This window comes from Neolamprologus brichardi, chromosome 14 (genome assembly GCF_056152115.1).
Source record: "Neolamprologus brichardi isolate AB-2024 chromosome 14, ASM5615211v1, whole genome shotgun sequence".
NCBI lineage: Eukaryota > Metazoa > Chordata > Actinopteri > Cichliformes > Cichlidae > Neolamprologus > Neolamprologus brichardi.
In genome coordinates, this window is record NC_142117.1 from 5,436,866 (window position 1) to 5,455,750 (window position 18,885).

The 18,885-nt window shown below is 40.4% G+C and overlaps 1 protein-coding gene across 5 annotated transcripts in view; it reads left to right on the forward strand.

The window, feature by feature from the left end:
* Positions 1 to 18,885, forward strand: part of LOC102781692 (uncharacterized) — a 120,733-nt gene that overhangs the window by 69,397 nt on the left and 32,451 nt on the right. The window contains exon 1 of one of the 5 annotated variants that reach the window (XM_087850681.1): positions 5,012 to 6,601. The exons of the other annotated variants lie outside the window; for them this stretch is intronic. Within the exon in view, the coding sequence (XP_087706807.1) occupies positions 5,218 to 6,601 (1,384 nt within the window). The 5' untranslated portion in view covers positions 5,012 to 5,217. Of the gene's footprint in view, positions 1 to 5,011; positions 6,602 to 18,885 lie in introns of those variants that run through there. 5 annotated transcript variants of the gene reach the window in all.

An 18,885-nucleotide genomic window follows, 5' to 3' on the forward strand; every position in this document is an offset into this window, starting at 1 on the left:
CGTGCACAAAAGACAGCCACTACTCACTTCGCCATGACCATGTTGCATTAACAGATCCAACCAGTCTCCTTCAGGCAACTTTTGTTGTAATTTGGCCATGTATAAATAAAAATATAGTGCTATATTTCATAAATAAAATTATTTATTATTATTATTTTTTTTTTTTTAAACTTCCTATCCACTCTCTTATATACTTATCTGCCTTAACTTTAAATATAGATATTCTTTAAATGGTAGATTTTACATGATGAGATATCCATTCATTCATTTTCTTATTTAGTTTTAATTGGCTATCAGTCAGATCTCTCACTAGTCCATTTTGCATCACTATTAATATAAAACAAGCACAATGTTCAGTGGACTTTATTACTCATCTGGTCAACATCTCTTATACTAATATATTTAGCTAAATGTGGGACATGTTTTTGACAAGTTACTTTTACCTCAGATAATTTCGCTTGTGTTAGTGATATATGTGCTAAATGTGCACAGTCACCTAAAACATTCACTAGGAATGGGAATTGATAAGGATTTAGTGATTCCACAATATCACTTATTCATTTAATTCCTTATAGATTCTCCTATCGATTCTCATTGCTCCATTTTGAGAGTCACCACCATGACTGAGCAGCACAGACATTAGATTCTTGCAAATGAATTACATGCTGTGGGTCAAATGTTTGTGCCTGTTGGAGGTTTTTCCCCTCTTTGCTGTGATCAGTGTTGGGGCCATTACTCATAATAAGTAATTATTACACATAATACACAGAAAACCTTTTGTAAAAAATAACGCAGTACTTGACTTAATTACAGAAAGCAGAAAGTAAGTCATTATGCCGCTTGTTACTTTACGTTCATGTTACTTTCTAGAATCACCTTCTGACACATTGTCTAATAATCACCATTTATACTAGGGGTGGGCGATATAAACGATATACGATATAAATTTGGCCAACGATAGAGATTTTGACTATATCGCTCTATCGCCATAGCGCATGTTGATGATGTCATCAAGCTGCGCCTGTTTTGGTCGAAAGCATCGCAGCGGCTAAAACCATTATCATCTGCAAATTATGCCGACAGTCATAGCAAAGAGATGAAGCACTTTTGAAATATGGGAAAAGCCAAAAACTGCGCTTCCTCCACTTCCGTAACATTGATTCATTAATGCTGAATTCTCTCGCAGCTGCTCTATTCCCATGTTGTTGCAGCATATTAATTACTAATCTCGTATTGTGGATGAATAATCTCAGTTGTTCTCCTGACTGAAGTTTGGCCCGTGTATAGCATCCTGCTATGCAATTGCATTTGTCCCTGACCACCAGAATCCCTCACGTTAACTTTTATCGAGTGGAAAAAAAGTTACCGTTCATCCTCCAGCTTCACTGTGCTAATGTTATGCTAACATAGCTGTGTAGCTAGCAATCACGTAGCACAACATTATATACCAGGTAGTGCAACTTCAGTAACCCTGCAAACGCCACTGCTGTTTAGTTTTCTGTCTTCATTATGTTGGAAGTGGTAGCAGAGCTGTATGTTTTAATTAGTTTCAAAAATCTCTCTGTCAGAACATGGTATGAAATGTTTAGGTGTAAACTAGCGAGCTAACTTACTGTTAACTTCTAACTCCGTTAAATTTAATAAATTCTGTTTTCATGGATGTTAAACTTAATTGTTACACCTAGTAAAGCAGCAACGCTGATGATTTAATTAAAGATGAAAGAATTTAGACCGTTTTAACTCTCAGTGTTCGTTTGACTTTGGGACCTGATGTGGACGGAGTTTTGGACCCAGATTACTCCGCGAATCTTTTCACTACGGCAGCCGTAATGCTCTGACAATCCATCAATCTGTGCAGCTTACCAAAGTTGTACTAAATTATTTTTTAACAGATTTCTGCACGCAGAAATCGGTTCGAGGTCAGTAAGCACAACCAGAATTCATACACAAGGCACACTCTCAATTTTTGAGAAAATTAAAGGATTTTTAGTGTGGAAAATACGTTATACAGAAGAAAAGAATATATCGTGATATATATCGTTACTGCACATGCTTCAAATTATATCGCGATATGAATTTTAGGCCATATCGCCCAGCCCTAATTTATACCATCATACCATCAGTCCCACACACCAACACCAATCCCTATCCTAATGAGGATACACATATGTTTCTCCTAGTATTTAAATATGAACAAAAATAGACTTTAAAGTAATCGTGACAGTAATTTGACATTAGAAACATGAACAGGTAGAAATGGATCTGACTGCTCATCTGCTTTCACCTGTTGAAGTTCAGTGTCTGGTTGCTGGCCTGGGGTATTCACTCAGCTTTAACATCATGCGGGTTCTTGAATAACTTAGGGTTAGCATGTTGTCTGTGCGGGTCCTTACAAAAAACTGAAGTTGTGTTAGCAGTAAAATGTGGGTATTTCTGCCCTGGACGCTCTTGTCCTTTTATGCAAGAAAAATGAAAGTAATGTTCATATCTGTGTTGTAGACTGTGTCACTATTGTCACACGAACTGAAAACACCTCATTGTAATGCAAGTACAAGGGGAACGGATAAGCGGGATCAACAGGCAAGCAGACATAATCCTGGGAACCTGTTCTGGATATCCATCCCTGCATTCAGTACAGCAGTGTATATTGTTTCATATGCAAAACTAATTTTGTTAAATGGTTATTATTCTTATTTGTGAATAGAAGAAGAAGAAAAATTCTTATTATTGTCCTTATAATTAATAGGAATAACAATCCTTTTATTGTTACTTGTTTTGCTTTTGTTTTGTTTTTTGAATTCCAGTAACAACAAGAAAAATGGAGGCAAGCAAGAGCCTTAAAAAATATATAGCACTATATATTCCAGAAATTTCAATCCAAGAACATTTAGCCTGGTCTAGTAATCGTTATGAATGCAGAATCGGTGGCACTTATGTTAATCCCACTGTAGAGACATTGGCTGCAATTCATCCAGAGATGCTTCAGAGGTCACTTGCAAGATAATTCTTCATGAATAGAAGTTAATGGAGCTAAAGGGCTACATTAAAAAAGGCCAGAGTGTGTTGTAGGTTTTGCAAATATACTATTAAATATATTTTAGGATTTAATACTTATGCCCTTTTTGATCTCTTGTTTTTTTTGACAAAGAAGCCCATTTGTCCATAAAACACCCGCTAATGTATGCTGATCCATCTCTTAACAATAATAACAGGAGTAATTGCGCTACAGTTACAAATATGTAGTGACTTTAAGTGAAGTTAAGTGCAAGTTAGTGAATAAGAAGGAAAAAGAATAATGTGTTTTCTTGCTTTAATCATCTGGTTTCAGTTTATTTGCCAGGAGGAGTGAAATGGTTGAGTGATCTACAGGTTTTGAGCGGTGAAAATATTTATTTTAATTTTTATTGCACAAAAGTAGAAGATAAGAATGCAAAGTGCTTCCAGGACAGAAATAACTGCATTATACTGCTAACACAACTTTGGCTGATGCTAACACAACATGTGTTAGCATTCAACATGTAATGAGCAGTTAGACTTGCAGCATTGTAGCCTCCATTTCTACCTGTTCATGTTTCTACAGTAGACTCACTACAGTACAGTAGAATTTCAAGTGTCGTTGGTCAGAATACTTTATTAATCCCGGAGGAAATTAGGGTTACAGCCGGCAGCACGCTAATGGCGCATGCGCACTTACAAAGGAACCTTCAAACCTTTTTTAACTTTGCTTTGTATTGTTGGTTTTGTTAGTGGGTGGAGCCGTAGCCTAAGGTTTATAGTGTTAACTAGTAACTACATGACAATTACTTTAACATGGTCATTTTAGGCAGTAGCATGAATAACTATCCCAACACTGCTCACAACTGAAACTTCCATGTGTGTGCAAGAAGTAGCTGGTTGTGGTGTTCGAAGGTAATGCTATCACACGGCTGGTGATGGGACATCCCCAACACTAAAACTGAAAACGGGCCTAGATCTGTTAAAAACATGATGAAAATGTCCAGAGGATTTCCAGATTGTTGGCTAAAGCTCCATTGGGCTGCATGCTGTTCTGTTCCAAACCCCACGTCTGGAGTTCAGAGTTGTCACATTGTCATCTGTTGTTAAAATGTCAGATATATTTGGCCCCTGTATAAATTAATTGAACCTCAGTTAAAGTAATAAGTGTAATGAAAGGATCTATAAGGATAAAATCTTTGCACAGGGAAAATGCGAAAAGCGCAAAACAATTTAACTGAAGGCACAAATTAATGGAGACAAGAGTGCAAGGTTCAGACGTAAATTCTTTTGTGTGGCACTTCACGACGTCACTGTGGTAAATTTTATTATGTAGTTTGTCTGCTTTTGTGGACAGTCACTGGCTGATACAACAGGGAGACAAGTCTCACCGGGATGATTACAGTCTTCAGCGTGTCTTTCGCCATGTATCAACATGTGAACACTGGCTGTCATTTGGCAGATGAGTGACTGTGGCAGCCATTGATCTGGTGCTTGTGTGCATGCATGTTCCCCGCATGTGTGTATGCAATCTTTGTCTTCATGTGTGTATGCCTGTGCATGTTTGTCGCTAGGGGTTGGATGCTGAAATCTCGCTCCAGCGAATCAGGGAATATTCCTGGCTGTCATGTGACTGTGTGATGTCAGTGAGAGAGAGAGAGGAAGAGAACAGAGATAAAGACATAGGGAGAGAGTGTGAGCGAGAGAGAGAGAGCAAGGTGCAATTTACCCCCACAGCTGATCAGTGCAGTGCTCAGAGAGAAGCTGAGACGACTAGACTCACACACACACTTCTTTTGGCTCACTTATATGCACATGCACTGTGCACACACACACACACACACATGCACTTTGGGCACGTCAACACACAAACTGGGAGGCATCACTTTAAAAAAGAAAGGATGCATTGCTTCCTCTGCTTTCTAAGCTCATGATACTTTGGATACCAAGGACAGATCTGCCTCCTGGACAAGAGTAAAACGATTCTTACTGGAGAGAGAGAAAAAACTCTGAAGAAGAAAAAAAAAACTACACAAAAAAGGACACGCAATACCAGCAGAGATTATTAGTGACAGCAGCGGGTTTGGACAGCCATTCAGTGGGCATTATCAACAGCAGCTGCACCAGCAGCAGCATCAACAACACAAACCTTCCAGCACTCTCTCTGGCGTCAGCGTCCCTGCGCTCCTGGCCTCTCCACTGTTTCCCTCCAGTCCAGTCTCTATGCACCACAGTGACTGGTACTGCCAAGGCCAGATGGCACTGGGGGGGCAGGTTGCCACTGCAGCTCAGGCAGGGTCCAGAATAACTTTGAAGGAAGATCAGGTGAAATTAGGGCAAGCCAGGATGGAAGGTACATCGTCCAGAGTGATGGCCGAGGCTCCAGGTGCCCAAACCTTCAACATACCGGCACAGAAAATCGATGATGAGGAGTTCAAAGGGGGGAGATTGAGGGAGGGTGGACTTAGGGTGGGGGAGGCAGGAGGGTCATTAGGAAGTGCAGGACAAAGTCCCACTAGCCCCCTGTCCTCCCACTCCTCCATATCCTCTTCGTCACCCTCACCTTCTCTCTCACCTGGGACATCCATTCTGAATTCAGCCTTGGACCCTAAACCTATACCCAAGCCCGACATTGGCCAAAGTAATCTGCAAGCAAAAAATACAGGCAACAAAGATGATTTGGCTGTCCAGGGCCAGGGCTCACTTTCTCCTGCAAATCAGACTTCTGGCCAAGGGAAGAGGAGCACAACAAGCCCTTCCTTCACTGGAAGCACCAACATAAGTCTTGGAAGTCAAGACGATGAGAAGAAATCATCTGGGAACTTATTCGGAAAGCACAGAGAAAATCTTCCTGCAAGTACAACTGGAAACCAAATCCTCAAGCCATATTTAGAAAAGCAAAGTGTTCATACACAACCTGGTGAGACTGCTCTTCCATCTGCTGACTTAACCATGAGCAAATCAGACCCTCCTGCGGCCTCAGCCAACAAAACTACCACTAGTGTTGGACAGAGTGGATTGGAAAGAGAATACTCAAGCCATACTGAAAAGAGAACGTCAGGATCGTGGACATCAGAGGATATTAGTGTTGAAAAAGAGCACGAGGTTGCAAGTCCCAGAATGTGCCGGGATTTAAATGGCGCTGAGGATGGCAGAGCGGGATCGTGTCGTCCATGTAACAGAGAAACAAAAACAAACCATAGCAGTGATGCTCCACAGCGGGCTGCAGTGAGACGGGCAATGTCTGACTGTTCACATCTGTCTGTTCCCATGGTAATGGCAGGGACATACCCCACCAGTATGGCAGGCTCACCAGTGATGGCACCAAATGTGCTGAATTTTACCATGACAGGAACAGCATGCCTGACCAGGGCGCCCTACCAACACGTGGCTGTCCGGCGCTCACTTACGGTCACGGACGGCACCGAGGCGGCTGCTGCAATGGCGACAATGATGGTTTCCCCATTAATAACATCTCCTGTTTTGCCGTCTTCCCCACCCCCAAAGAGACATCATGGAAGCTGCGAGAGCAATTTTCTAATTCCTGTCCCACCCCCTGTTGGAGCGTCAGCTAACGTCTCTCAAGATAGTAAGCTAAACACAGCGGGTAAGACTTCTTGACTCCCTCTATGTGTGTAGTTGTAGTCACTGGAGGCCATGACTATGCATCAACCAATCAGCACACAGTCACGTGTTTTGCTTGACTGAATAATATTTACGTTCTACCAAAAAAAATCAGTTTATACAGCGTATACTTGTCTTGTGTATTTCTCTACATTTTGCTGACATCTAGTAGCATGTAAAATGCCTCATCTGCCAGAAGGTGAACTTAATATAATCCAGTGTTTTGGTTAATAGTGTTTCCCAAATACTATTAACCAATAAAAAAGAATGCCATGCGCGCAAGAATGCTTCTGTGTGGCATAGTGAGATTAGATGCTGCTGTGCAAACAGAAAAGTAGAAACATGCAAAGCCAAAGACTATCGCAGCCATCAAATGGCTCTGTCTTTAAAAAGTCCATCAATGGTAGATCTCACTGTGACCCTGCATGCTCATTTTCTAATGGCTTGGGTAACAAACAAAAGCTGTTTGCCAGTGAGCACATGTTGTATCCTCATTTGTGACTCCTGTTAATGTTGACTTGAAACTAGTGACTAAACCCACAAAGTCATTAGCTTACTAAGGCCACAGGCTTCTATATGGCTTTATTTATTTCCATGCTGTGTACTTGCATTCTTGAAAAACTGTGACAATGTAGTAGTAGTAGCTACGCCCACTGCTTTCACAAAAATGTATATGCATTTGGTGAGATGGGCATTGCAAACTTGTAGGAGCAGCCCGAGGTAGCTAAATTAATAGTGTTACTTCAACCCATAGCCACATTGGATATTGTGAGGCATCCCACACTAGCAAAAGCAAAACCATGAAGACTAAATGTGTAGAGGGTTTTGCCTTAACAGGAGAGTTTATTATCTTCAATTAAATTTTAAATCTTCCTTAGGGGTTGCATGTCACTGGAGCATTAACATTATACACCTAAATTCGTGAGTAGCAGCAGATCTTTCTTTGCCCTTCCTGCCTCTGCACTTCAACTGACCACATATCATTACAGCACAATTGCATTTGGCTAAATTTAGCTGTCTGCTGTGGCTTCCTTTCAGACAATAAGCCAGAGTGAAAAGAGATGCATTTTAAATTTCAGTAAGAGGCTTCATTTCTTTATTAGGCTGCCATATCTGTTTCAGTTTTCACAGAAGCCAGTTTTTATCCACAGCGTGCATCTAGTGTCATTCTAGTTTATGATAGCAGTTAATCAAGTTAATGAGCTGAGTTGAAAGGAGTGTATGGCAGTTGCACATGTCAATATGTGGAGTAATGTGTAATAAAGTAATGTAATAAAGGTATGAGAGGGTTATCTTACACGGCCACTAACTTAAGTTTGGAATAAATGTATAGCTAAGTTGCATGGCTAGTAAACACACTGAAAATAATGTGGACAGAATGACAAAGAATAAAGGAAATGACAGCAGATGAGATGAACCTGCTGTTTAACCAGGTTATAAGATTTCTTGCAAAGGGGGAGGAAGAATCACGATGTTGTATTAGAAGTAGAGGTATGATCCATAACCAGGTCAGTGTTACATTGAAAGCTGTCTGGCCAATAGATGTTCTCCTCCAGGGGACTCGTACTATAAAAAAACGTAAAAGGTTGAGTCTCTTTTAATTGACATCTTCTCCTAACATCACATCTTTATCGTGTTTCATCTTATCTGATGAGTGTCTAACATAGATCATGGTGCAGAATTCTTTTATGAGTGCCTAGAGATATTCAAAGGACATTTTCACAGGTTGAGACCGATGATGAAACAAAAGCATGTGAAGAGGATTATGGGAGAACTCTGATAGATAATTTCCTTTTTATAGCCTTTTATCTATAACAACAAATCATCTATAAGTGTTCTCCCATAATCTTCTGCCTGTTCTCTTCACATGCTTTTGTTTCATCATCATTGCGGGGTGGCTGTAGCTCAGGAGGTAGAGCAGGTCATCTACTGATCAGAAGGTGGGTGGTTTGGTCCCTGGCTCCCCCTGTGTCCATGCCCCAAATTGCTCTCTGAAGGATCCATCGGAGTGTGAATGTGTGTGAGTGTTAGGTAGAAAGTACTTAAAAAGCATAGAAGAAAGTGCTTGTGTGAATGGGTATGAATGGGTGAATGTGGCGCTTTGAGTTGAGTAGAAAAGCGCTATAAGGAGTCGGTCCATTTAATGTTCCGAGACTGAGTAGAGAGGCTCTGCTCTGCTCACTTTTTGCACCATACCTTTATTTTAAGACTACTAAAGTAGCTTTGCATGATATATAGTTCAAAATAATCTTCGTTTATTTCAGTCAGGGCCTTAGTTTACTTGAAGGCTTATTTTTGATTAGCTGCCCTACGTGAAAGGTTTGATCAGCCAGAGTTGTTTACCTGCAATGACCTTTTAAGGATATTCGCTGTCACTGATGTCATACAGATGCAAGAGTAGGAAAAACTGCCTGAAACAGTGTTTAGTGCAGTCTAAAGCCTGATCCAGTTGCTCGCAGGGATTACTTGTACTGACCTCATTATTTGAAACTGTGTCCATGTTTAATGTGAGTATCAATCATTGGAAGTGTTTGTGTGACAAAACATAAACGAATAGGCTGAATAGACCCAATCTGAGATTATTTAATATGTACCATTTGCTCTTATTGTAATGGCTTCTGCTGGTTTACTTTTAGAATAACTGCAAGCCTCTAACTGTTTAATCCATCCATTCAGTGTGTTGTTTTGTTTTGCAGCCTGCAGTTGACAGAAAGCTGGAACATTGATTAGACATTGACACTGACTGTACTCATTCAAATATAGAGCGGCTATTTCTAGCATTTTGTGTGTGCGCATATTTGTTCATAGACACAGTATGTGTGTGTAGGTGAACAGCTTCCACTGACGTGAATCTTTGAGATTCTAAAGGCACACGCCCACACAGACACACTCACAACAGACAGCATGTCTGCAACTTAAGGTGCTGTCTTCATTCAGCACAGAAGGGACTCACAGCTACACGTACCACACGCACGACAAAGTACACAACTGTGAAGGGAGGGGGCAGACAAGTGCACGGCTCAAATCTTGAGCTTACACGACACAGACTGAAAATAAGCAGATATTAAGAACAGTTAGGCTCAGCTAACGGCAGCTTTCATTTAAGACACGTCTTTCAGCTGATGGCATCAAAAGCTTCGTTATGCGCTTGGACTCTCAAACAAGACACAGCTTACAGCAGCTGCAGGTTCGGTACGCATATGTATCGAACAATACAACATTTTTAATTTATTTTATCAACTTTCCTTCTGACGGTGCTGTCTGTGTTGAGCGCTCAGTGGATCTGCGCTCGACAGTGCAGCCTAGGCGGAGTAGTCGAATGCAGATTCACTGAGCGCAGGGCAAGCTAGCGAGACAATGCTCAATGCTCAATTACGCATTGGTGGGAACATTGGTGGGAACTAGTGTGTTAGCGCAGTTAGCTCGTTAACGTGTTGACGCCGTCCAGCCCCACGCACGGGGCGATCCGCGGTAGCTCGTTAACGGAGATTTGCCGTGTTGTGGCGTTAACGTCATTTCAACGAGATTAACGCTGACAGCACTAGTGGGAACACAACAAATATGACTGCACATTTACGCCGACATCATCCTAGTGCAAAGACAAGTGGAAGCAGACAAAAACAACAAGCAGGCATGCTACAAACTTTAGCCGAGTCATTTAGACAGCCGTTAGCACATGATTCTCCTTATGGGGACCTGATATGTTTAATATGCTGCTGAGAATATAGCCCAGAAGAAGCGTATAGTATAGCTTTTATTTTGGAAAGAGACATTTCTCTGTAATAAACTCTCTTTTCCAAAGATGAGGGATTTCTCGATCAGATAGATTTATTTTTTTTATTACTTTGTTGTTTCAGCAACATTAAATTTAAAAACTGTACTTTTGAGTTAAAATATATATTTATAATTTTAATAAATGACAAATTAAAAAGGCATGAACATTTTTTTTGTATCAAAAAAAATATCGAACCGTGACACCAAAGTATCGAACCGAACCGAACCGTGAATTTAGTGTATCGTTGCACCCCTACTATATAGATGTTTTGTGCTCGAACTAGGCACTCAAAGCTCTTTTTGGACTCTGTTAAATTTGGTAGTATCAGTGGTTCCCGTTAATAACAGCAAACTAACGTTTAAAAGCAGTTTGTTTATCAGACATAACAGCAGCTGGTTTATCTGTAGCCCAAAACAGATCATGGTTTTTGTTTTTTAACTGGAGGTCAGAACAAAATCAAATAAATCAGTAAAACAGTTTTTACATAAAATAAGTACTTTACTTCCTGGTTTGGTTTGTTGTCAGAAAAGCTGGAAATGGCATCTTCTGGTCATGTTTTGTTAGTTTGATTTTGCTAGCTGAATACGTTTTGCTAAATGCTAACAGTTATAACCACAAATGCTACAAAGTTGCTTTTTGTAACAGTGAGGCTAAAACCAATGAGGCACATTATACTTAAGTGCTTTTTAATTTGCAGGGTTAATGATGTGAACAGCATATATTTAACCCAAACCGTCATCTTTCATAAGCCTAAACAGTTTTTATTGTGCTTCAGTGTAGCCACAAAGCCAGTGAAAGGAGTGAAACAAAGCTCTGATTTATTTCACCTTCATTTACAATTTACAAAAGTTCATAAACACAATTTACTAAATTGTTAGTTTGCTACAATATCTGTTAACTGCAGCTCAATTAAATATTAAATGTAATATCTAGTGTTATTCATTGTTTTAATTATTTTAAATTCAACATTAAATTTTATAATTTGTCCAACAGAAAAAAAACAGTACTATATGAGGAAGTCAGGAGCAGTAAAGACGTATGTGAGGGTGGTGGAGTAAGAGAGTGGTGATGGGTCATGGTGGGGAGGGTATGACATTAGGTATCTACTTTGAGCCAAGGGCGTAGATTTGGTTTTGGCATTGGTGGGGACGGATGAGTCAACCACCGAACCCTGCCCTGTTTCTTTTTTTTTTTCTTTTTGTCGTTGCTTCTTGATAACAAAAGGAGAAATATACTTGCCTATTCTACATGCTTTTAAACCATTTAAAATTACAATTCATAGTTTTATACGTCAATTATATAATGTTAAATTACTATTAAACAAATGACTGACTAAGTATTTTAGACTTTAGTTTACTTCAGCCATATTCCATATAAATCAGGTATCATACAAACATAAAAATAGCTTCAAATACAGTCATGACAATAAAATAATATGACTTTAAGGACTTAACAACATTACTTCAGTTATAGTACACCAAAATTTCTTATACATTAGCACTAAGGGAACACTGAATGACTTGGTGGTTTTTGTCCATAAAACTACTCGTCTAAGATTACCCCAGAGTAAAAGATCTCTCAGCAAAATTATGCAACAGTTTAGGCACTGTTGCCCCGATCAAATCAGTGAGCTGGGATTTTTCTATTCTAAACATGAACTACTGTTACAGCAACAGACATGGACTACTGGTGCCCCACACAACAACTCAATGTCCACTATGTGAAGGAGCCAAACACATGCCTGCTCCTCTCGTTAACTGAGATAAACTGCTGGCATATTGGTTTTACATCTATACTGTCCAGTCTCTCCTGGTGGACATACAGCAGCATTGTTTAATCTCATTCGAGTCACTGTTAACCTTACCCATCTTTTTAGTCTTCTGAGAGCACTGAAGCTTCTTTTAGCCTCAGTACATGTGTTTTATCCTCAGATTACAATTATTATTATTCTGTGCTTGATGTGCCTCACCTTTGGCCCTGGCTCTTCCCCTCTGACTGCACTAGGACATATTGCCACCTGATAAAATAACACATGGATTCGTGCCATATAAAAAGTGAGATGTGTCAATTCAGATTCTTTGTCAAATACACACTAATGAATCAATTTACATCAGCAGCCTAACAATTGTCATGATAATAAATACTAGTTAATCTACAGCACCAAATCATCAGTCAGTCACCTGTGACCTCGCCTCTTCACCTCTGTCCGAGCTACAACATGGCAGAGCTGCCTCTGTCACCTGATAAATACATGCAGTCACACATGTGCTTCAAATACAGTCATGAACCAACAAGTCATCATCCAATTTCACCTGTGATCTTGTGTCACCATTACTCTCTGAGCTCTGTGTTGGTTCTTCTGTCACCTGACAAATAGGACATACATGCCAATAAGAATAAAATGTGGAGCTGCTTCAGTGTTTCTGTCACTTTGTGCAGATCTTGACTCATCAGTAATGTTTGTAGGGTGAGTGCATTTTTAAACTGTGCAAACTGCACTACAAGGTGGAATATTTGCAAAATCAAGATTACCTCATGACATTTTGTCTCAAAAATTAACCCTATGAATATGTCAGCGCCATTAGGATGAAATTATTGTGTCACCAACATTTTAATGTTAGACATATAATTTTAACAGCCTCTGTAAACTAATATCCGGGCTTACTCGAGGCTGCCGTTTTCTCTGACAGTTTCAATCAAAATTAGAAACTCTACTCTGAGACTGAGATAACTAATAGTGCTGCATGTTGTGCAGTTAGTTTCCAAAACACGTTATTCATGGGTACATACAATTTTAGACCGATGTGGGCCAAAGCCTAGCATAGCCTGTAACGTTACTAAGACGGACACATTTTATGAGTGAACTTGACTTTAAGTAACTTACAGGTTTCTTTGAAAATTACTTTCTTATATCCAGGTTCTTCCTTTTTGCTGCCGTCCTCCTCACAGCGCAGGCTTGCTGCTGCTAAAACTAAACAGAGCTCCCTGAAAGGCACAGCCAATCACATTGGCCATATTTATCACATGACGTAGGACTCCAGTAGAGAACGTAATTTAACTCTTTCTGTGCCTCTAGGTGAATGAGATGTTGACAGATTGTTTTTTTCTTTCTGTCGGGTTTGTTTTTTACTCGAAGAGATCAAATTATTGGTGGGGACAATTCAATAATCGCTGGATATTGGTGGGGACATGTCCCTTCCGTCGATGCCAAATCTGCGCCCTTGCTTTGAGTCCATTCTTGTTGGACAGGTTGACAGATGCAGTCAGGCAGGAGTCTCCGTGGACAATGATGTTTGGAGTTTGTAGACTTCATTGTGATCTGTACTGTGAGCAGGGAGCAGAGGAAGAGAGCCTGGACAGGTGGAGGTATGCACCGTAGAGGAGGGGAATGACAGTGAGTAGAGTCTTTGTGTCTCTGCACGGCCATGTCCTGATTTACACGGCAGTCAGCTGTTTCTTTCTCTCTCTGTTTTACTTACAGACACCAGCATGTGCAGTTGGTTGCTAGCAGCTGTAGCATGGTATGATGGTATAATGGATGATCTGACTTGTTCATGTTGGATGAGTCATATTGCTGGTGTGGCAGGGTGCAGTGATGTGACCGTAAAAACTGAGCAATAAAACCACCAGTTTGTTAATCAGGGTATGAAATATAGTGGAAACCATAGAGCAGTCCTAATGTGTCTGTGGTCCATGTTATTGAGTTTCTCTGAGTTTCACTGAGTAACTAAAGAATAATTTTGATGGTATCCTTTGTTCTCTGTATTTGACATTTTAGTCAGCAAATTGTATGCTGTGATCTACAAACACATATATCACCACGATGCAGTGCACTCAACAAACACTAGCAATCTGAGATCCTAAAAGCAGATATAAAATGGATAACACACAGGTTTCTACATACATAGCATTGCTGAGACAGCACAGATCCTCTTTGCCACCACTTTCCACATAAAAGGCTCCTTTGGTTCGCCTCCCACAAGAACACCTTTCTAGCACAATTAATACTTGCAGCATGTAGGTCAGATGACATATATATATATATATATATATATATATATATATATATATATATATATATATATACATACACACCACCTTTTTCACATTCACTAAGGAATAATTTAGGTAACATATAACTAGTAAACTCAGCTGAACAGCTAAAGGTAAACGTTCAATAGGTCTCAGTCACACAGGCATAGAGACTGGTCAGTGACCCTCGGGCAACCTCTGTTCACTAGAGAAATAAAAGACAAATGGCAACACCAATGACAGCAGACCAGATAAGCTTGCTGTTTAGCAAGATTACATACAGTCAAGACTACCTACAAAGAGAAGAAAGCGATGGCAATAATACATTTGTAAGAGTAGCTAAATCGAAAACAAGGCTAATCCTACTGTGAAGGCTGTCTGGCCAAATTATATTTTCCTCCAAGAGGATTCAAATTTGTTCTGGATGTAATTCATTTTCATTGTTTCTAAGGTTAAGCCTCTTTTAATTGTCATCTCCTTCTCTAGTTTGAGATGTAATAAGGCAATTCAGTGAGGGGGAATGGTTTTTCTTCATCATTGGGTTTCATCTCATTTGATGACTGTCTAACAGATATGATCTTGCACATTGGTTGATGAGTATCCGGATGTATTTTTCCCATGTGAAGACTGGGGCTTCAATGGCGGGGCAGATCAACTTTTTCTGGGGAAATCTGTTTTGTCCATAGAAGCCCATAGTCTATAGATGCGAAAAAAATTCTTGCAACAATGCTTCAGGCACTAAATTTCATACCATTGAAAAGCCTGTTTGTTTCCCCTTTTTATGGGTTGAGGACCAGAGTTGAGTATTTGGGTCACACCCATGAAAAACTCAATCTTGTCTGCCAGGGCCATTGTTTCGTTTACTGGATTGGATGATTGAAGTCTGAAGAAAGAGGACGTATTGGCAACAATTTATTCACTTAACGATGGGGGGGCCTCAGTAGCACGTGGAAGAACATTATGCAGCCACAGCCTGGCACCTCCTCCTTGTGCTGGTCACCAGCTGTGTGACCAGCATTTGTTTTAAGTAAGCCAGTTTGATTGCCCATGCTATACCTCCCACAACCACTTGCCACCTGGTTGTGGACTACACACTTTGGTTACCAGTAGGGATGGGTACCGGTATCCGGTACCATGATGGCACCGGTTCTGACATAAACGGTAATAACCAGACCGAAAAACAGAGCACATTTCAGTGCTTTATTTCGGTGCTTTTTTTTCTGAGCTGTGATACACTTTAGATTCTAGCCAATCATTTTATGTTTCCGAGGATAGTAGGCGGGTCCAGGTACGTACGTTCTTTTAGAGCAGAGCTACAGATTAAAAACGCCCAAGGCGAAGCGGTCAAAAGTCTGTACTTCACAGCAAAAGATGCAAACTCAGCAGCCTGCAACAAGTGCTTTAAGCTGATACTGTTATACTGTCAAAGGAGGTAACACCTCAAATCTGATGAAACACCTGGCAACGCATAGCGTTTTTTTTTAAAGCCGAGAAATGCGCCGTATTTGATAGCTTGCTGCGAGACCTCACACCGGGCACATCTACTGCGGGTGTGGTGCCTGTTATCGGACCCGGAGTTAGCAACATCCCCCAAAAACCCGAAGAGGAGAGTCCTGGCTCCTAGCCCTGCCAGTGTAGCAGAAATGATGAGGATGATGATGCAGCAGCAGCCGTTCTTCTCTGCGTGAGTAGCTTAATGTTGTTCGTGTGTAATTTACGTTGAGTAGGCTAACCGCGTTATTACATTAATGCACGTAAGGTGAACTAGCAAACACCGTCATAGCTACATGCGGCTGTCTTCTTGTTTGATGGGAGATACTCCCTTCACCCTGGCCAAAAAGGCTAAAATGACCAAAGAAAAAGTGGAAAACAGCTAAACATGAGAGGTTTTTGGACAAAGTTTGTGTTTTTTCCATTGTTTAAGCACTGCTTCCAGCCAAGAGTGATACCATATATGCCCCATAGCTGCAGAAAAGGCTAACATTGTTATCTTTTTACAAAAAAACAGCTGAACATGAGAGGTTTTAGGACAAAGTTTGTGTTTTTTCCATTGTTTAAGCACTGCTTCCAGCCAAGAGTGATACCATATATGCCCCATAGCTGCAGAAAAGGCTAACATTGTTATCTTTTTACAAAAAAACAGCTGAACATGAGAGGTTTTTGGACCAATTTTGTGTTCTCCATTCTTTAAGCACCGTTTAAGCACCGGCACCGTTTCAAAAGTACCGGTTTGGCACCGGTATCGCATAAAACCTAAACGATACCCATCCCTAGTTACCAGGATATCACAAACCAGTCTCTAGGCTTGTATGAAGAAGGATTTAAGAAGGTTATTTAAAGCCACAGAAAGCTTGTCGCTGAATCTTGTGCTTCGTATTGCTGAACTATCACTAGTAAAGTTCTATTGTGGCTAAACGCAGGCACCACAGAAAAGGATTGTGTGGCATGAAAAGGACAGTATGTGTGCCTCTGCTCCATTGATTTTGATCGAATTGATCAAACTGGAACGTGTTAATGAAGTGTGCTGCCGACTCAGTATTCTTTTGCACTGGCTGGATTTCACTGTCTGTGAGAAGTTTCTATAACACTCAGTGTTGATTTCTGCCGTTATCGAAAGACTAAAAAAAGACGCTGAGTAATATTGTTTGGAATAAGAGACACATTTTATGGACCTTTGCTGTTCACTGCAGCTGAAGAGGTCAGGATGCCTCATCAATTCCTCCTTTTAGTTTGTTTGCTGCTATATGAATGAAATGGATAATATTGATTTATTTTCACCAAAATCAGACCGGGCCAAAGCTCTGCAATAAATCTCGGCCATCAAGGCCTCTTTAAGCGACTGCAGCAAGTTATGAGTTTGCATTAACATTAGCTTAACCTTCCAGGGCAGGAAGTGACTTCATTTACAGTTTGATAAGCCACCACAAAATAAATCACTGGGGCAGACAACCAGTAAAAAGAGAGAAGCAGCAGGATAAATAGGACAGTAGCACTGAATGCTGAACATACTGTGGCACCTTACCGGCACACGTGAGCCATTCATGTGGCAACTATCTGTGCTCATTACTGCTTGTGCCTGATTTGATCTCTACTGCAGGCTAGTTTGCAGCTCCAGTTAAGAGCAGCATAAGAAAATGGATCTTTTTTCATGACAGCTGTAGATGCTGCTTGATTGTTGGAGAAAGCACAGCAGCAGCAAGCTGCCATCGGTTGAAAGGAGGAAGAGCGGTTATCGCACAGTAAACAGGGGGCAAGAGGGGGGAGGCATTAGGGTACAGCACAGCCAGGCCTTTCCACTGTCACAGTTACATAAGATGTGTCTTCATGGCAACAAAAGGCCTCTGTCGTTTTCTGCTCGCAGCCCTCAGCCCTGCTGTGTCCTTAACCCCATCGACCTCATTAACTATTCCCCTTTGCTCTCCTCATGTATCCCTGTTTACTTTCTTTCTTTCACTTTATTGTCCTTTTTCCTCTGTGGATCAGTTATTACCGCCAAAGGTGCTTCATAACCACGTGACACACTGAAAAACACTGGAATTTATGTAAACACGAGTATTATTACAGTGGCATGTTTAAAGTTTCAAATAATGTGGAAATTTTATGTAGAAGTATCCCTGCAGGCCAAACTTCAGGTGTTTTTTGTACTCTTTGTTCTTCATGATGTCATTCTGTCGTTCTCGTAGTGAGAAAAACACGCCACATTTAATTTGAGGATTTTCACTCTTGGGAGAGGTGCTGAAGATAGTCTATTGATATGATTGATTGATATGATTGATTGATATGATTGCCATATCATCCTCAGAGATGTTAACCAGATACGGAAGAACTGGGGCCATAACACAGGCCTCCTTTCACCGTCGTTGGAGATCATTTTTTTGGTCTCCATGTTCCACCATAACTCAGATCACAGGGCGCAAGCTATTTAAGTATCTCCCAGATTATTAAGGACTCAGTTGGTGGTAGAGCTCTGCTGTTGTGGAATAATTTATTAAGATCACCATCGAGACCTTTAAATCGAGACTAACAACCTATTAATTTCACTTGCAAATGCAGCTTTTAAACCTTCGTGCTGGAACCTCATTTTGTGTTTGCATTAGTTTTATTCTCCAAACTGTTAGAGTACTCTGCACTTTGTAGTTATTAAGCATTTAATGATAGATGGTGTTTCTTAAAAGAAATGGTTTAGGTATTTTGTAATGCTAAATATGCAGTGATATTTTGTATTTCTTATAAACAGTACAATACAAATAAAGACAAATAAAATCTAATTATAGATGAATCATAAGAGAGATATAAGTCATCTAGTTCACAGAAAAGATGACAGATCGACTCTTAAAAAGGGTTCAGGGTTGGATAGGGTTTGACCCCTCTGACATGGATTATTGTGAGGATACAGCCTCACCATTGCAAGCTCTTACATAAGGCAGTACAATAAAATAGATGGTGCTGGCCTGTTTACC